General features: G+C 49.4%; 1 protein-coding gene across 1 annotated transcript in view; it reads right to left on the bottom strand.

Annotated features, from left to right (window-relative positions):
• Positions 1 to 20881, bottom strand: part of KIF1A (kinesin family member 1A) — a 2072061-nt gene that overhangs the window by 1122666 nt on the left and 928514 nt on the right. The window contains exon 18 of the mRNA XM_078667093.1: positions 20629 to 20729. Coding sequence (XP_078523219.1) covers positions 20629 to 20729 — 101 coding nt within the window. The remainder of the gene's footprint in view (positions 1 to 20628; positions 20730 to 20881) is intronic.

Here is a 20881-nt window from a genome sequence, read left to right as displayed (position 1 = left end):
AATGAAGACCTCCAATACATCACAAATACCTCACTACTGTTTCAGTTCACCATCCATAGATTGAAACAAGAGCTTAGAGCACATTACAGCTCAATCCACGAAGAACCTCCCGCACTACATTCACTTCAGCTTCTATTAGTAGCACCCTCCAAGCGCAAACTAGTGACTAAACTGTATAAGACAGTACGCTCTGAAATGGTGGGGACTGAGGATGACAGCCTAGCCAGATGGAATAGTGGATTAGAGCCTACGCTGATCCCAACTGACTGGGAACACATAGGCACACTGACTGGTTAACTAACCCCAAATGGGAATCTCAGAATTATCTACTTCAAGTATATCCACCAGGTATACCACATGCCCCTGAAACTGTTCAAAATGGAGCTCCGAGATACTAATGTATGCAAAAGGTGTCATCAACTGGATGCAGACTTCTGGCACTTGGCGTGGCACTGTGAAGCTGTTGCTAAATTCTGGTCTGCAGTAGTAAAGTGTTTTCAGAATATATCTAATCAACAATTGCAAAGTACACCCGCTGTATGCTTATTGAGCTATGTGCCTCATTTTAAGGGAGAAATAGGGAAATTCTTACGGGTAGCTCTGCTGCTAGCAAAACGCCAAATAGCGTTGACGTGGGAAAATGCTCTAACCCCGCGCCTCGATCCCTGGCTGAAGGACATGGTCTATTGTAAAGAGTCTCTGGAGCTGTATGCAGAAGAATTACCATCCTCATCTAGGCCAAAAGACATTTGGGAGCAACTACAACAATATTTACTGATGATGGACCAGCAGGACCCTATATTAAGTCCCTAAAGGTCAATTAAGTATGATATGCAATCTCTAAAATATGTAATGTGCATTGCAAACATTAGCCCCTATTGAAAATGTATCTGAAAATAGCATCGATCACATCTAATCGTTGTGCTGAATATTATAGTCGAGGTTGTTCCGCCCCACAAGGCGGGTCTTGTGTTCTTTCTGATTGAAACTCAAAAAAAAGAATAAAATAAATTTAAAAAAGGAAGGGCTGGGCAACATTTTAGCTTGCTGATAGAAAACCACTCGGGCACATCCCTGTCGAACTCCTTTGCTGATATGGGGAGCCTTTGAAGTTTTTCCACCAACTTTCCCTCATACTTTAGCAAAATTATCTTAATTTAAAGGAATTATAACACCTAATAGGCTGTCAGGAAGCCAATGTCTATCAATATGTTCCTGATTTAGAGCAGGGGAAACTGTTGAAGACTGATTTGCGGCCAATGTATGCAGCACACAGTGATTTTTTTTTCAATGAGACCTATTCCTAAATTAACAGGTAGAGGTGATAACCATGGTCAACTGTACTGATTTACTTCCTGAGCCCTGACGGAAGATGGTAATAAATGTTCTCTCATCACTCAAATAAAAAACAATAAGGCTAAACCAATGTACTTTCACTAACAGGTGTATCCCTTTAACTCCTGCAGTCGCCAAATTGTTACCACAGGAAATGGGATCAGCGCATCATCCTACAACACAATAATAGTTTTCAAATCCCAGACAAAAAAAGAGAGAACAATTTGTTGGCAGAAATCCACATATTTTATTGGGAACGGTCCATGCTACGGGTAGTTTGGGAGAACTATTGGCAGAGATAGAATACTTTCCCAATCAAATGTGAGGATTTCAGAAAACAAATAGTTTTTGATGTGTATCGTTTTATAGACAGGGAAAATCCCCTGGATGAGTTTCCTTTTATGGAGGAACTGAGCGTTGAGCCCTTGTCATATGGAAAGAAAAAAAATTGGTGGATGATATATATCCATCCCTGGGGATGGCTTTATCCCTGACCCTTGAAGGTGCAATTATGCAAATAATTGCTAGATTTATATATGCAAAGGCGTTCAGAACAATTAGATGGCTGTTTTTGTTTTCGGTACCTGTGATGAGTGGATGTAATTTTAGACAAGCATTTGCAATGCAATCGGTCTCGCCTTTGGGGCCTTATGAGTATTTAGCCATGTAGCATGTGAGAAGTTGGCCTGGTATATGATGTCCACTAGTTAAAGTGGGCACCTTCCACCAGTACAAACAACCCTAGTGGTGATTAGGTAAAAGATAACCTTTATAGAGGTCCCAGTGGTAGCTACGGAGAGCAGCCATCAGGCTAAGTCTTGAAGGAATGTTGAGCACTTTTTTTTTTACCAGAATGCAACCTTATAGTATTGGTTAAATGAAAGGGAAACCACACAGTAGTTATAAAAATATATATTTATTATCTATAATACTCTCTAGTATCTTCTACATGAGGTTATAAAAAACATCAAATAATACAGTTGCAAAGAATCAACCGTAAGTAGCACAATAAACAGTGAGCTCCCGGGGGAGACCAAACCATATACTAAATAGGTGGTATAAGAACCACGACTCGACCTAGTCTAGAAGGTGTAGAATTGCTGGGACACCAAGGAACCACCGAAGGTGAGTGAGTAGGCACCCACGGAGGACGGGTGCAGAATAAGAACATGACTGTGTGCCCCATGCAATTCAATGGGAAAGTTGCGGTTGGAAAATGAGAGTTTAAGGACCCTTCCCAGCAGATTATGAAGACAACCCTTGCAACTTAAGAGTTTGGAGAGCCACCCTACCCCACCCCACCCGTGGATACCTTTGTACCAGAGTTACCTAACGCAGAGGAGCTGGGTGCATTAGGTACAAAGTGGCGTCGAAAACCCTTGTCGTTCTCTATGGATGTCGACAAAGAAATGCTGCTGCTGGAAATAAGAAGAGTGTCCGGTGGAATCCAAATGTGGATTCTACATGAGAAGAACCTGAGAGCAGAGGGGACAGAGTCTGGGTGTGACCAGGGGCTTGGTAGACTAATGCCCCTCGATGTTGGGTGCTTCAGGTGTGATGACTGTGATCTTGACTCTTCAACTGCGAGGACCAGGAGATGTCTGGGACAACCAGGAGCTGGAGGCAAGCTGTCCCACAATGGATGTTGAGTGCTGATGATGCTGCCAATAAGCCTTGGCAGCGGCGAGCAGCACAGATAGTAAAAGTAAAATTCAGTGTCAATCTGGCCCAGCAAGGACCAGGATACTCATCACAACAAGGGGAGTCAGGGCAGGCCTGGAGCAACCAGGGAAGCTCAAATAAAGCAGAGTTGACCCTCGAGTGGTCCCACAGGCCGAAGGCACAGGAGTCGCGAGTGGACTTCAGGCAGTTTCACAGGATACCAGCTGGCAGGCACAGAGTGGGAGGATGCCAAAGTCCTTCTCAGAAAAGATGTGCTGGGGTCAGGGCTACAAATTGCCCAATGCACAGAAATGGTGTGTGACTACAAGCATGTGCAGCTGCAAATAAATGTGGTGCATAGGGGTACGGGTTATAAGGTCCCCACAAAGGATATCAGCCTCAAACATGGTAAGATGGCAGCTCAACCTTAGAGACCTTCAGAAACCCACCTCCTGTGTTGCTGGAGCCTTCGGAGTCCGCAGGAGCTCAGGATCTGCAAACCAGTCAGATGCATTATGGTGTCTATGTTTGCAGGGGAGTGACTCCTTCACTCCAAGGGCGTTTCTTCTGTTGTCTTGGAGGTCCACAGAGTCCTGCACGGAGCCTGTATGGATCACGGACACTGGGGAGACTGGGGATGGCAAGGGAAGACGAAGTCGAGCCCAAGGGAGGTCCAGCGAAGTCCAGCATGTCCAGACGGTCGAAGTGTAGTGGTATCTTCTTGCAGAATCTTGACCATGTAAAATCTGATGTCCAGTTGCCAGGTAACCCATTTTATACCCATGGGAGAGGGTTGGACCGAGTCTAGGGACCCTTCTCTGAAAGGGACAGGACAGGGGGGAGGCTACTCCCATGACCTTTGTCCAGTTTCGCGCCAGAGCAGGAGCAAATGGCTCCCAGAGCTGGTTTGATCTGGACTATGCACAGGGACAGCAAATGTGCCCCAGAGCCAGACTTTCTGGCACTGAGGCAGTGCACCCACCCAGCCCCACTACACTAAATCCTATCTGGGAAGTGGTCACACCTCCCTGTGACAGGATGCCTATAGAGCTGCCTTCCCCTGCTCGAGCTTGGCTCAGCAGCAGGTGGGCAAACTTGTGTCTGTGGCTGGCAGCATCCATTTTGTGCTGTAAGGCTCGAGAAAGTTTGTAGACTTAGGTACTCCCACAACCTCCTTTCTGAGGGGAGGATACATACCTCCCACACCAGTTACTGGTTTGGAGGTTTTATTCCAAGGTGTTTGACACCAAACACAGCATACTTCATTGCAGTCATTTCCGAGATAGCATTTACGCGAGGTTATAATGCAGCTCTACCTATATGTCTGGTAGTATCACACACAGCCAGGGAGAATGGTCTCCGAAAGCTGCAGAGGGGCCCTGCTTATGCAGGAGCACCCTCTCAGCCTTCGGAATCTATTCTCCGGGGTTGTTCTGTGATGCAGCCATACGATATACTCTTAAGTGCATTATAACCTCATTATAACCTCACAGTAAATTTTAACTTTAAAACGGATGCACAGAAACCTGTCACGTTTGGTGTCAAACACCTTGGAATCATACCTGCACACCAGTAACTGGTGTGGGAGGTTTGATTCAACCCTCCTAGAGGGAGAAATATGACAACACCGGTACACCAGTTACCAGCTTTCTCGACCCCGGCATCACAAGATGGATGCTGGCAGCCACAGCCACAGACACAAGTCTACCCTCCTGCTGCTGGATGAAACGCTGGCAGGGGAAGGCTAGACAATAGGATTCCTGTCACATGGAGGTGTAACCACCTCCCAGACAGGCTTTAATGTATTGGGGATGTGTGGATGCACTCTGAGAGTGCATTGATGTCTGCATTGGGAGCACATTTGGTGTACCTGTGCTTAGTCCAGCCCAAACCGGTTGCAGGGGCTATCAGCCCCTGCTCTGGTGAGAAACTGGACAAAGGACATGGGTGAAGCCACACCTCTGTCCGGACACTCCCATAGGTGGGTCCCCAGAGTGTGTCCAACCCCTTCCTTGAGTATAAAGTAAGAACCCCTGGCTACAGGACTTTAGATTTTACCTGGATGAAACTCTGCTACAGAAACCACGTACTTTGATGATCTACACTGAGCTAGATGACTGATAAATCTCCCTTGGAGTAAAGGAGTTACTCTCCTGCTAAGCAGGCACCAAAGACGCACCTGACCAGCTTGCAACTTCAAAGCTCCTGAGGATTCCAAAGACTTTTGCAATACAGGAGGTTGGTTTCCAGGAGTCGCCGAAGTCGACTAGTCTGCTCAGCAAACCTGAGACCCGTATCCCTCGTGGCGACTATGCAACCAGAACCCCTCAGCACCTTGTCCATTTGCAGAAGCATCTGCTTTCCGGTGACCCCTGAAGCTGTGCTTTAGGCTACTTGTAGTGCAGATCCAAAGCAGTGATTCCACTGAAGATTACCGGCCTACACTCCACGATGTTCCGTGGGCTGGTATTTTGTGATTCCTCTTGAGGTCCCTTCGCGATCCCTGGTCCGTTGGCCTTTGGGTCCCTGTGAAGGCGACTTAACTTTCAGTGGGCTTACCTGGTTGCTCCAGACATGCCCTGATTCTCCATCCACCTTGCTGGTCCTCACCGAAGCATCTCTCCTCTGACCGTGTGAGTTGCAGTTGCCAGGGCTTGTTGGTGTTCAGTTTGTACACTGACCCCCAATCACTTGACATCCTTTGTGGGACAGCTCGCCTGCAGACTTTGGTCATCGTCAATGTCTCCTGGTCCCCGTGGCTGCAGAGTCAAGCTTCACCTCTTCTCCCTTTAATCACCCGACATCGGTGGGCATTTGTCTACTGAGCCCCAGGTCACTGGTAAGGGACCCAGACTCTGTCCCCTCTGCTTTCAGGTTCTTCTGAGCTTTGATCCAGGCTTGGATCACACCAGACACTTTTCCTCTTCACGGCATCAGCACTTTGCAGCATCACGCCATTGAAAACTACAATGATTCCTGACACCATTTGACACCTATGCACCCGGCTTCCCTGGGTTAGGTAACACGAGTACTCCGGTGCTCACATGGGTACTGGCCTTAGAACCTTCCAAGTCTGAAAGAATTTGCTCACAGTCCTCTCCTAAGTGTCCTTAAACTTTAAAATTCCAACTGCGACTTTCCCATAAGATTGTACGGAGCTCCCAGCTGTGTTCTCACACTGCACGCGTCCCTCGTGGGTCCCCTGTGTCACTACCTTGGGTGGTTCCTTGGGGTCCCAACAATTCTACGTGCTCTAGTCACTGTATCTAGTCAAGTTGTGGTTGTTGTACCACTTTCTTAGTATATGGGTCGGTCTCCCCCTGGAGCCCTCTGTGTATTGTGCTATTTACTGTTGTTCTAGTAATGTAATATTGTGTGCTTTGTTCTCTAATCTCATAAAGAGGTTAGTAGAGAGTGTTTAGTAATAAATACATATATTTTTTATATATACCTTGTATGGTTCTCCTTTCATTTGGTCATTCAGGAGGTTATAGACTGGTAAAACAAGCTGTTTTACATTCATTCTTTCGAGACTTAGCCTGAAGGCTGCTCTCCATAGCTAACACTAGGATAGCTTTCAATAAAGGTTGTCTTTAACCTAATCATCAATAAGGGTTGTTTGGACTGGGACAAGGTGCCCACTTTAATTAGTGGACAGCATAAACCAGGCCAACTTCTCACATTGGTGTGCAGTGGTTAGGATTCAAGCTTGCTATTGTTTTACCAGATAATCTCATTGAGTGACTAATTGAAAACCACTAAAGGTACTAGGTAAATATAAATCAAGTCTAGAATACTTGGGTAAGTCAAGGGCCTAGCACACCCTTTCTCCAACTCAAGAGAGTTTAGTTCCCACTAGGTTAGGTAGGTGCCTACACCACATAACACTAGTATGTCTTCTAGGACAGAAGCCAGTGGCCCCTTGCTTACTATGTATGACCATCTCTCATTTCAGGAATTGAGAAATATGTGTCCATCTAGAAGAGCGAAGACAGGGAAAAACCTCATAGAGGCTTTGCTGTTGATGATCTCAGAAAGACCCCAGGGTCTGATGAGGCAGGCAAGTTGGGTGGGACAGCAGAGGAGGAGAGGCAAGAAAGTAAAAACCACTATGACTAGGACTCCAATGCTGACCTGGAGGACCAAGATGATTCTAAACTGGACAATCCAATTCTTCCTGGGGATGGAGGAGAAGGCCCAAGTGGTCCTATCTTCACCGCCAGGAAGAGTTAAGTCAGCCAAAAGAGTGAAGCCAAAAGAGTAAAGTGCTGAGCAGAGCACAGGGAGACTCCCTTCACACGACGTGCGGTAGAAAATCTGAGAGCCTGAGCCTCTGGGGAGAACATTCTGGTGGGCGCTGTCGCCTGATTGTCTGCAGTTTGGACTATACAAAATGACTAGGATAGTCATGAGTGTGGAAGTTTTGGCTCTTGAAGCTTAGAGCTACTTTACTTCCTGGTTGGTTATTCCCAAGGTTTTTTGGTTATTATGTGCATATTATTGTTTTTTTATGTACCGTGGGACTCCCACTCCGACGACGGGGAATGATTCAGGCATGTGAATCTATGAAAGACACCCCTAATACTGGAGAAGTAGAGTTCAACAACAAAATGACCTGGGAACTACGAAATTTCACTAATTGCAACACAGCAGGTGTCGTGTATCTGATCATCTGCACCTGCAATCTCCACTACGTAGGGATGACCACCAGAAAAGTCAGCACTAGAATAGTGGAACACCGAAGCAACGAAAGGTGCAAGCGAGCAACTACAAAAATGACATCTCACTTCTTAGAGAAACAACACACCCCCAATGACATGAGGTGGGTGGTCCTGGAACACATTAAGTATCATGAAAATCTAGAGAAAAGGCGCCTTGAGAAAGAACAACTGTTGGAAATGGGATCCCTGGCCGGCCAGGGCTTTCGCCAAAGTCAGTCAGAGACCACCATTCCCAAGGTCAGGGCAAGGGAGTTACACACCAAGATAACCCCTGCTTACCCTCTAGGTAACGTGGCGCGAGCAGCAAGGCTAAACTTGGAGGCGATGTAAGTTAAGTATTTGCGCACGCACCCCAGCAACAACACCCAAAGGCCCACCACAAAGGAAACTCCACACAAGGTTATATAAAAATAGCCTTTGTATTACACCAAAACACATTAGATAAAACACACTTTACAATGTGCCAGAGGCACGGGCAGAATTTACAAGGGATTATTTACAAGACAGGGCCACCTGGACCCCTGTCAGTAATCAGAAGTAACACTTTCAGAAATAGCACTTAGAATGTAAAACATAGAATGTAAAATCACTTTTAGCACACAACCAGTAACTACTGGTAACCAGGATCTCACTAGCACCACCTGTACTAGGGAGAAAACAACAACCTACATATCACAATACCTGTAGGGGTGTAAGAACATAACACATGATGCAATGCATAACATTCATTCAGAGGTGTAAGGGAAACACATGACGCATCAACACACGTTCAGCGGTGTAAGGAACAAGGCACATGATGCATCAACAACACATTCAGAGGTGCAGAACACAGGGTGCACAAAACATACTACACATTGTACATTTCCTAACCCCCAAAAGCAATAGGACATAGATCATAACAGCATCTAAACCTCAGTTAGCGCATAAATCACCTTTAGCGCAGAACTCACAAAGTCCAGGTTGCGCCACTGCGCCAAGACCTAAACGTAGCAGCTGCCCACTACTTGCTGGGCAGCTGAGGGACAGGACAGGGGGCCTAAACGCTGCAGCTGGCACTAAGTGCTGCGCAGCTAGGGGAAGGCCAGGAGTGCGCCTCACTCCTCAGTTCACAGTACATGTCCCTAGAAAAGAAAGACCTACACGGTGCAGCTGCCCACTACTTGCTGGGCAGCTGGAAACAAATATCGCCAGGGGCTCTATCTAGCCCCTCAGGAACACTGCGCCCAAAATGTTGGAGTCCCCCCTCCGGGGACTCAGAATGAACAAATGCCCCTGGAGCCCTCTTAGGGCTTCCCAACAAAAAATGCGGCCGTCGCTGGAGCCTCTCTGGGCTCTAAAGCAACCATGGCCCCCGAGCCTCTCTGGGCTCTATCAAAGAATGCGGGGACCGAACCTCGCAGGCTCGCCGGGACAAGGGTAGACGGAGTCCCTCTCGGGGGACTCGATATCACAGTGGGCCCCACGGGCCTCTGCAGCACTCGAGCCTCTGTGGGCTCGTGAAGCAAGGAAATGCCCTCCGGGGCCAGCGCGGGACTCTGCCTCCGGGGCTCCCCTCACTCCTGGGAGCCCCGCCACGCAACATCCGGTGCCAACAGGGGGGGCATCTTCACCCGGTCCCCCATCTCGGGACCGGGACTTGGCAGGTTGGAGCCCTCAAGGCTCCGGGCTCCTTCTCCGGCCAGGCGGCCGTCTGTGGGGCTCTCCCTCAGTCATGGGAGCCCCGGGCGGCCATCACTCGGGCTGCTTCACTCTCCGGCCGGCGGCGGCGGGCGGGACTTCCGGTCGGGTTGTAGGCCCCGCCCCCGTCCCGGCCAAAAGGTGCCTGACTTCCGGTTTCGGCCATGGAGGGGCCGCGGCGGTGATTTCCAGGTCGGCAAATGAGGGGTGGCACCCTCGGTAGGCAGAACAAACGTCGCAGCGAGGTAGGCACTCGCCAATGGGGCAGACAAACGGGGTGGCACCCCTAAATCAAAACATGACGAAAATACGGGCAAAAGTAAAAATAAAGCGCTCCGAGCGCTAGGGAACAACACAGCGCTTTCAAGCGCTAGAGGCAGAATAAAGCGCTCCCATGCGCTATAAGGCAAATAAAGCGCTCCTTGCGCTAGGAGGGGAAAGAAAGGACTTTCAGGCGCTTGGAGGGTAAATACAGCGCTCCCAAGCGCTATGGCAAACAAAGGTCCAGCAAAAGTCCCTCTGGCATCCAGGAGCTGGGCAGGGCAAAGAAGCCCCACAAGTCCAGGGACAAGCACAGCAGAGGAAAGTCCTCCAGGGCATCAGTAGTCCAGGGGCTGGGCAGGGCCCAGGGAGGCAAGCCTTCCCCTGGGCCCAAGCAGCAGCACACCCCTGGCAAGATTCAAGTTGGGAACAAGAACATTTTTCAAGAGGTCACAGCCTCTTTTTATACAGAGCAACCCTTTGTCTAAAGGTGCAGGGTGGGGGGAGAAACCAGTCGCAGCTGGTTCTGGAGCACTCTTGATGGCCCAACCACCCATTTCATTCACTGGGGAAGCTAGAGTCGTTAGAAACACCACAGGGGGGCGGAGCCAGCATTGGGTGGGGAAAACCCAGCCCATCCAGGACACAGGTACACTCCTCCCACACATCACTCATGCTAATCTCACACTCACCACCGGGCAGACCCATCCAGACTTCCTGGAGCCTGGCATGCCAGCCAGCTCCAGCCAATCACGCTCCAGCACCCTCTCTGCACACACACATCAATGTCCAGAAGTAGCACTTCCCTTCTAGACACATACATGCCGCATACACCATCTCGCAGCATTCACTCTCACGAGTTCACACATACTAAACTCGAGCCTGCACTCCCCACGCATCAGGAACTACCAGGGACCCATACATTCCCCATGCATTCCTATGGGAGGGCAGGCCTATCTCACTCCACGCGCTCAGGGAACGCACGCACTTTACACTGCGCCACAGTGTCAAAGTGCGCAAAGACCAGAAATCACGATACTTTAAGGCAAAAAGTTCAGGGGTGAACCTGCCACAAGGCCCAAGTCCAACACAACCCCCTTCCAGCCAAAACGCAGGGTAGGCCAATCACCACTGTGATGGACTTCCCTGCTTGGGGCGATAGAACACGGACGCGGGCCCGCACTGCAGGGACACCCTCCGGTTCTACGCCACGTTGACCCATAAGCCAAGCACATCCTTAAAAAAAAACAGGCCCAACTAGGCTACCCCACTGGTACTCCTTAGCTGACCACAGCTAGGACCAGGCCCTAGGCCACCCAGATACCACTGGTCCATGCCAATCCACAGAGTGGGGGGTAGTAACCCCTGGCCTACATAGCCATTCTCCACTCCCTTTCTCAGTGTAGTTCCAAACTACCACTGATCCTTCAACCTTGGGTCCGCACCCTCAGGCTGACCAGAGGTCACGGGCAAGAATGCCCCACCCTACCTCTACTTCTGAAGCACCCTCCAGAACACAACTCTCCCACCAGTTTAGGACCTGACTTCCTCAGCAGCAGTGACCACAGTCAGACCAGCACAAGAACGGTGTAGTAAGGCGTTGCACTTTGCGGGTTGCCAGATGCGGCGCAGGCGGCGGCTCGCGGACCGCGTCGAGACGGGGACGGCGAGCGGCATAGACTGCACGGCCGAAGGCAGACGCGGCTCCGTGCGGTGCCTACAGGACACCAGGCTGGTCATGACAGAGTCACAGCTCCCTTAACTGGTTTACCACCTGGGATTCAAATTCACCGGATGCACAGGGGTCAGACTCCATCTGACCCCCTTCCAGAGTTCTGCACCCTCCCACTGTAGAACAGGGTCCCTCCACTTAAGGTAGGCCCCACCTGCTCTCAGGGTAGTACCACAACACTCAGCCAAGAACCTTAAAAGATCCCTGCTAGGCCTGTACCACCCCTTCGGGGAAACACAGGGTCTCTTCACTTAAGATGAGCCCCACCTGTGTTCACAGGGGTACCCCTAGAAGACAAACCGGCCATGACACTGGCTACAGTCGCCCTGCCGTCCAGGACAGGCAACCACCTGAACCTGGCTCCCTAACCTAGGGACGCTACCCTTTGGTTAGATGCCTGGCGCACCAGGACTTCTACAAGTTGGAAACAAAAATCTAAGACTTTCTCTCCTCCTTCAGCAGCAAGGCAACCACTGCAGGTCAATACCCCATACAGCTTACCCGGTTCCTTCTCTTCAGGCAGGAGTTCCCTCTTGTAACTTCAGGACACTACATACAGTTGCCCTTACGTCCAGATCCGGAAACACCGGCTACTGGCTCCCCAACCGAGGGACGTACCCTTTGGTCAGATGCCTGGCGCACCAGGACTTCCTTGAGGGTGACACAACTAATGTGTAGTGTACAAGTCTGCCTGACACTCAGGACAGAAGTGGCATCATCATGGTCACTCCCTGGTGACACAACCCTTCTGGTTGGCCCCTGACCCACTGGTTCTTCCACTGGGGAACCTATCCCCCTCGCACCCCTCCATCTGGACTTCTGCACCCTCCCAACTGGAGCGGTACTGCCAGACACCAGAACTACTGGAACCCTGGTTACAGAGGTTCCACGTTCTTCAGACACTCTGGAAGATCCTCCTCAAATGACCTATTGGTACAGCCTAGGCCCCCCACCTGATGTTCCCTTCAGAAACATTCCAGGCCCTGACACTGGGTTTTGGGCACCTGGAGACATGCAGTCCCACCCACTCCTTCTCCTCTTGAGACAGGACGTGAGCCCCTACACCGAGACCTAGCTGGGCTACACTGAACCTCTTCCACCACGCTGGGCTGGAAGACACCTCAGACACTCCTTTTGGAATCACTCCATCCCCTATGCCTCTCTCCTCCCAGAACATTACCAACTCCAAAATTCTGTCTCTCAACAGACCACAGAACTCAAAAAGCAGGCTCCACTATCTGCAGACGTTCTTGGGAAAAGTTCAACACACAGGACTTAGGTATCTGAACAAAACAAGCATTCAGCAAGTTCCCCATCCAGAGAACTCACAAACACGTCCAGTGCCACACACCATTCATCCACACACACCCCTCCCCAGACTGGTAAGGCAGTTTCTACCACCCCTGACTTCTCAACCTGACCACACTTGACACAGGTACCATTACTCCAGGGCAGGGACGGGGGACATATGCACTGGACACACTTATGCTGCCACCACTGGATCCCACCCTTCTGGTGAATCCAGAAAACACACTGCACTTAGGGGGATGATCTACCCTCCCGAGCTAGGGACACCCAACTCAAAGTGCACAAGAAACACATTTCCACAGAAATGACATTTTCAGCAAACTTAAAACAATATAATCCCCAAAAATGTGGTTATCTAAAATGCAGAGTCTTGTGGTGCAGCCAGCTGCTACTGTGGTACAACGCAAACACAAATCCTTATCCTCACCGCTGCGTCCAATGTTGGAAATGGGATCCCTGGCCGGCCAGGGCTTTCGCCAAAGTCAGTCAGAGACCACCATTCCAAAGGTCAGGGCAAGGGAGTTACACGCCAAGATAACCCCTGCTCACCCTCTAGGTAACGTGGCGCGAGCAGCAAGGCTAAACTTGGAGGCGATGTAAGTTAAGTATTTGCGCACGCACCCCAGCAACAACACCCAAAGGCCCACCACAAAGGAAACTCCACACAAGGTTATATAAAAATATCCTTTGTATTACACCAAAACACATTAGATAAAACACACTTTACAATGTGCCAGAGGCACGGGCAGAATTTACAAGGGATTATTTACAAGACAGGGCCACCTGGACCCCTGTCAGTAATCAGAAGTAACACTTTCAGAAATAGCACTTAGAATGTAAAACATAGAATGTAAAATCACTTTTAGCACACAACCAGTAACTACTGGTAACCAGGATCTCACTAGCACCACCTGTACTAGGGAGAAAACAACAACCTACATATCACAATACCTGTAGGGGTGTAAGAACATAACACATGATGCAATGCATAACATTCATTCAGAGGTGTAAGGGAAACACATGACGCATCAACACACGTTCAGCGGTGTAAGGAACAAGGCACATGATGCATCAACAACACATTCAGAGGTGCAGAACACAGGGTGCACAAAACATACTACACATTGTACATTTCCTAACCCCCAAAAGCAATAGGACATAGATCATAACAGCATCTAAACCTCAGTTAGCGCATAAATCACCTTTAGCGCAGAACTCACAAAGTCCAGGTTGCGCCACTGCGCCAAGACCTAAACGTAGCAGCTGCCCACTACTTGCTGGGCAGCTGAGGGACAGGACAGGGGGCCTAAACGCTGCAGCTGGCACTAAGTGCTGCGCAGCTGGGGGAAGGCCAGGAGTGCGCCTCACTCCTCAGTTCACAGTACATGTCCCTAGAAAAGAAAGACCTACACGGTGCAGCTGCCCACTACTTGCTGGGCAGCTGGAAACAAATATCGCCAGGGGCTCTATCTAGCCCCTCAGGAACACTGCGCCCAAAACGTTGGAGTCCCCCCTCCGGGTACTCAGAATGAACAAATGCCCCTGGAGCCCTCTTAGGGCTTCCCAACAAAAAATGCGGCCGTCGCTGGAGCCTCTCTGGGCTCTAAAGCAACCATGGCCCCCGAGCCTCTCTGGGCTCTATCAAAGAATGCGGGGACCGAACCTCGCAGGCTCGCCGGGACATGGGTAGACGGAGTCCCTCTCGGGGGACTCGATATCACAGGGGGCCCCACGGGCCTCTGCAGCACTCGAGCCTCTGTGGGCCCGTGAAGCAAGGAAATGCCCCCAGAACACTCACCGGGCGTCTTTCCTCCGGGGCCAGCGCGGGACTCTGCCTCCGGGGCTCCCCTCACTCCTGGGAGCCCCGCCACGCAACATCCGGTGCCAACAGGGGGGGCATCTTCACCCGGTCCCCCATCTCGGGACCGGGACTTGGCAGGTTGGAGCCCTCAAGGCTCCGGGCTCCTTCTCCGGCCGGGCGGCCGTCTGTGGGGCTCTCCCTTGTCCACGGGAGCCCCGCCAAACAGGTGCTGTACTTGGCTGGCTGCCCCGGGGCTCTCCCTCAGTCATGGGAGCCCCGGGCGGCCATCACTCGGGCTGCTTCACTCTCCGGCCGGCGGCGGCGGGCGGGACTTCCGGTCGGGTTGTAGGCCCCGCCCCCGTCCCGGCCAAAAGGTGCCTGACTTCCGGTTTCGGCCATGGAGGGGCCACGGCGGTGATTTCCAGGTCGGCAAATGAGGGGTGGCACCCTCGGTAGGCAGAACAAACGTCGCAGCGAGGTAGGCACTCGCCAATGGGGCAGACAAACGGGGTGGCACCCCTAAATCAAAACATGACGAAAATACGGGCAAAAGTAAAAATAAAGCGCTCCGAGCACTAGGGAACAACACAGCGCTTTCAAGCGCTAGAGGCAGAATAAAGCGCTCCCATGCGCTATAAGGCAAATAAAGCGCTCCTTGCGCTAGGAGGGGAAAGAAAGGACTTTCAGGCGCTTGGAGGGTAAATACAGCGCTCCCAAGCGCTATGGCAAACAAAGGTCCAGCAAAAGTCCCTCTGGCAAACAGGAGCTGGGCAGGGCAAAGAAGCCCCACAAGTCCAGGGACAAGCACAGCAGAGGAAAGTCCTCCAGGGCATCAGTAGTCCAGGGGCTGGGCAGGGCCCAGGGAGGCAAGCCTTCCCCTGGGCCCAAGCAGCAGCACGCCCCTGGCAAGATTCAAGTTGGGAACAAGAACATTTTTCAAGAGGTCACAGCCTCTTTTTATACAGAGCAACCCTTTGTCTAAAGGTGCAGGGTGGGGGGAGAAACCAGTCGCAGCTGGTTCTGGAGCACTCTTGATGGCCCAACCACCCATTTCATTCACTGGGGAAGCTAGGGTCGTTAGACACACCACAGGGGGGCGGAGCCAGCATTGTGTGGGGAAAACCCAGCCCATCCAGGACACAGGTACACTCCTCCCACACATCACTCATGCTAATCTCACACTCACCACCGGGCAGACCCATCCAGACTTCCTGGAGCCTGGCATGCCAGCCAGCTCCAGCCAATCACGCTCCAGCACCCTCTCTGCACACACACATCAATGTCCAGAAGTAGCACTTCCCTTCTAGACACATACATGCCGCATACACCATCTCGCAGCATTCACTCTCACGAGTTCACACATACTAAACTCGAGCCTGCACTCCCCATGCATCAGGAACTACCAGGGACCCATACATTCCCCATGCATTCCTATGGGAGGGCAGGCCTATCTCACTCCACGCGCTCAGGGAACGCACGCACTTTACACTGCGCCACAGTGTCAAAGTGCGCAAAGACCAGAAATCACGATACTTTAAGGCAAAAAGTTCAGGGGTGAACCTGCCACAAGGCCCAAGTCCAACACCAACGTTGGGTCTTTAAGCTACACTCAGACAGCCAGGGCCTCAATGATAATATCCCTTGGGGCCAATTTACACAATGAACCCTGAAAGAGTCACATCAATGAACTTAAGGACCTGGACCATAATGCAGGGTCTACGAACTGAACATTGGAAATGAGAGGTGCATGAGCAGCACACATACCTTCCCCAGATCATTAACGTAGATTGTGACCCTAGACCTCCAAACCTCACACCTCTCTGGCAGATCAATTAGGCGATTACAACAACGCTGGGTACATTGGAAAGTGTCACAACTAACAGTTGCAGTCTAAAGATTTACTCTGAATCACCTGGACCACCGTTTTTTTTGCTTCTCTCCGGTAGGTCGACAGGAAATTAAATCCGTCTAGGGGGTATAAGATAGTCACTATATACACCGTGATGACACACCAGCCCCTTGAAATACTAGTATGTTTATATTTCTTTGGATTCTCGACTGGCTAACAGAAACACAGCCTTTTTAAAAACCGGCACCTCAATCAAAAAATCAAAAAGCCGTCCACATGGTTTTCAAGATAAAGGGCCCTATTGCATTATTTGACACTAAGTTATTGATTACGGTTCATTTCCCAACATTGCATACAACTCCATACCTCCAAGAGGGCGGACACGATTAGCCATTGGCGGCGGCCATTTTGGGTAGGTTTCCGCTCCAGTCGTTGCTACAATGACCGGGCGGAAACATAAGCATAAATACTTGCACCCAATGCAAGACGCGCTAACATGCGGTCTGGAGGGGAACAACTAGGGAACAACTAGGTAACACACCATGAGGAGAACTGCGGTCTCGACCACGGCAGTCACCGCGTGTTTTACCTAGCGTTTTCTAGAGAGAGAGGCCATTAACTAGGCTTCCCCCCTTTTTTTCAGAATTAGAATTCGAGAGCCCTCATCCCCTCAAGACCATGGGGCACATTTTTGCCTACATATAAGTATGTGATTACGTTCTCAGTACATATTGGATGTGTTGTGTGTCATGTATGTTTTTTAAGTCACGGGGTGTATGTTTTATTAATGTCACGCACTAGCCCCACTTGAGTAAGCAGCATTGTGTTTTACGTTTTAAATAGGAACGGCAAAACACTGAGTACTGCTAGATTCACGCACCATAGAGGAGCATTCCGTTTTAGAAGCCAACATAACAATGGATTTAACCCACCAATTCCAATTGGGGGGCGTTTGTTCCCATAACAATGTCTCTCTTTATCCCGCAGATACTACGTGACAATGGTTTATCGTATGTATTAACGCATGCTTATTTGATCATTTTTTCACTAATTACCTCAATTTAGGTTATTTTGGAGTGGCACACACAGTGCTGGACCCTGTGTAGTCCTGATGCAGAGCTCTGGGGAATGCTCGAAACATGTTGACGTATACTAGGGACTCCTAACCCATCACAGCTAAGTTTTCCCAGTGTCTTACCCCATTTTTAAACATACCGACTAGGAGCCAGAATAAAGGCATTTCACCCAATAGTTAGGTATTTTTAACTCATCTCTCCCACTCCACAAAACCACCACACCACACATAGTACTCACAAAAGTGCTCCTACGTAATTTCGCAAGTCGCAGTACGCCTCAGTTCACAGCGGACTGAGATGGCCCCTTTGATGAAGCATGTCATTAAGGGAAAACCCTGGTGAGTGAGGGGACTCAAGAAAGAAAACATTTTCTTTCCTGCTGATTTTCTGACTCAGATTGAGTGAAAATCCTTTCCTTTTTGCTAGGTTCTTTACCAGACATCTCTGGTTTTACAGGTCTGAATTTGCCAGGAAACATGCCCAAGTTAATAGCATCCCGTTTCCTCCCCCCTGAGGTTGTGCTGCAGTTCAGCTAGGGCACGGGAGCCGGACAAAGACATTGTAATTAAATAAACAAGCAGAGTTCTGAAGCATCTAGCCCTAGGGTGATTAAGTATTTTATATAATTCAAACCCCCCTGAGATTGTATAGGTAAACTTCCAGAGAATGAAACCCATCCCATTGAGTTTGTATTTGTATCACACTAGCTTGAGACTCACATGCAAAGTTTCTTGGACCTTGGTGAACAGGGTAGACGATTTAGGAATGGCCATGTATGATAATGGTTTATGTAACTGAATTGCGTGTTGCACAGTGGGCAGTATATCGACTTACACAGGTTAGCAACAAAAATACATATGTTGCCCAAGCTTGGTAGTAATTATACACGTCAGGAAACCATGGTTACACAAGAGCATTTTTGGATGAGCTCCACAGAGGGTTGATGCTAGAAGGGGCTATCAGAGTTATGAGTATTTCAACCTGAAATGTCTAAGGAGGAGCATTCATGCACTGTTACGAGAGGGATTTAAGCCCTAAATCCAAAGCATTCCCTGAGTCTTAATTCAGTAAAGAAAAAGTGGATTTAAACAACTAAATATGATCATTTTAGGGACTACACTGTGAAACATATATTAATGTTCTCACTTTTAAAATTTCAAGACGAAAATAAAAAAATTATGTGCAAACCCTCAGCAATGTCAAGTGCCTAGAGCTAACGTGCTGTATCAATGCGCTTCACAGATGTTCTTACTTATAACAATCAAACATCGGCATCAATTTATATAACCAACCAGCTGTGCAATTCAAGTAACCCTTACGTTATGTGCCAACGCAAAAAGCATCCAACAAATTTCTGGAAAACTTAACTCAAAATAAAGTATAATCGTTTGGACAACATACATTGAACATGCAAATTAACACACTGATTGCAACAAAGTGCTTCATAGTGTGCAAAAGTTAGAAGAGGTCAGGTAGGCACATCGCTCCCCTCACCGTCACCCGCCTGTGTGGGACCCTGTGCCTCTCTTGCTCCACCAGTAGTCAGCTCCTTTGCATATCGATTGACCTGTATGGTGCTCTAGCTTGTAGGCACTCGCACCTTCAATACTTTGGTCACGCCGTTCTTGCAGATTCAGTTCCTCTGACTGTATCCAAGTTTCCCATCAGGGCAGCAGTACCCATTGCTGAGGGAGTGGTGGTGCTGGGAGTCAGCCATGGAGGTGCCAGGGAGGCGCTCTTACGAGGTATACAGGTAGGAAGTACAGTGTAAGGGGTGTCCCGAAGGAGAGGGTCGGGAGCCAGCAGAGAATTTTGGGGCAGTCACAGACAGGGGCGAGCAGCTGAGCTAGAAGGGACCCAAACAGCCCTTCCACCTTTTCCATCAGCAAAGGGCGAGGGCACAGGCTCGCTTTCCTCTAGTTCTCAAAGGTACCGTCACCTTGTACACCTCCTGGTCAGTGCTGAGCTGGCGTACCTGGTCTCAAGGCAACGAGTGTGGGCCTCCGGCTCCTCAACACTGCCACTGGCCACCATACTAGCCCCATGCTGATGCACCCGCAGAATGCCTCAACGCGCTAGTGCTGGGCGCCAAGAATCTCTAGCGGGACAATTGGGGGAGGGGAGCGTTGGGCATTTAAACACACAAGGTTCTTCAGAGCTCACCAAACTCTCTTGCGGTAATGGGGATATGTCCAAGGTGAGAGCGTGAAGCTCTCCCCGGAGGTGTGGGGATTACGCAATCACAGAATTTAAAGAATGAGTATGGGCGGGGCAGAGCTAAAGGGAGTTTATTTCCTGGATAATTCAAGTCAAGTGTTGAAGAACCTGGTTGTGACCCTTCTGGCGAACAGCCTACCGACGCAGCAAATCACACGGCCTCCATCTTCTTTGAAACTGGTGATTGAAGGTGTGAACATAAAAAAAAACAAGCATTTGCAATGCAATATGACTCACATTTACGCGAGACCTATTGCATTGCATCACGGACAACGGTGCATTGCATCACGGACAACGGGGGGAGCAAGGACAATAGGAGTGCGGGTGGGGGTAGGGAGTAAAAGGGGGCGAGAAGGCATGGACAAAGTAGAGCTCACCATCTAAATAACACGCACCCTACCATGTTACCCTCGCAGTAAAGGGGCCAGTAGCCATTGGAGGATACAACTGACGACATGGCCATAATAAGGAGAGACTAACAAGCCTCATAATCAATCAGAAGGCAACATTTTCGAAAAACAATGACACAAGCCAATTAAAAACATGGGCAGAGAGTGAGCGGAGGTTCCACTGCATACTCCATTACTGCATGCTTTGCAGAGCCGGCAGAGCATGCACGTTGCCGTTATAGGCTTGACCTAAAAAAGAAGTGTGTTGTGTGTGTTTTCTCTTTTATGTCAGGGAGCACTGTCTCCTTTATATTTAAAAGAAAATGTGTTCAGGTCTGTACTATAATTTTGCATTATATGATATAAGATCTATTTTGAAGAGTTTCTATAGTTTCCCATAATCTGTATGAAAGGGTGGAGGCACTTTCTTTTTCTAGGGAGCTCAGGGCATTTAACCAGGTTAGAAATCGGGAGTAGGGTTTGTAGCACATAGGATTAGCAAATTCATAGGCAGGTGTGTGTGCAAATTGGTAACACCTAAGCAGTAGCATTATATGACAAAACACTAGCTGTAGGGTATAAGTAAAATGATAGTATTACCTTCACCACACATGGTGATGTGGCTTCTGAAGATACAATGCTCTTCCATGATGAAGTGACCACTCAGTAGGATGTCTTGCCTCTTCTCCTCTCTGCCGACCCTGTGCACATTAAAACATAAATACTTACAAAATGAAAGGCACAGAAACACCAATAGTCCAGCCATGCTGGATTCCCGAATTATCATGAGGCTTTTAATTCTGGAAGGTGAATTATTTTCCAGTGACATTAAAAGTTGGCCCCCCCCAAAAAT

This window comes from Lissotriton helveticus, chromosome 11, assembly GCF_964261635.1.
Source record: "Lissotriton helveticus chromosome 11, aLisHel1.1, whole genome shotgun sequence".
NCBI lineage: Eukaryota > Metazoa > Chordata > Amphibia > Caudata > Salamandridae > Lissotriton > Lissotriton helveticus.
Note: the sequence above shows the minus strand (reverse complement) of the source record. Positions and strands in the feature narration are given on the sequence as shown.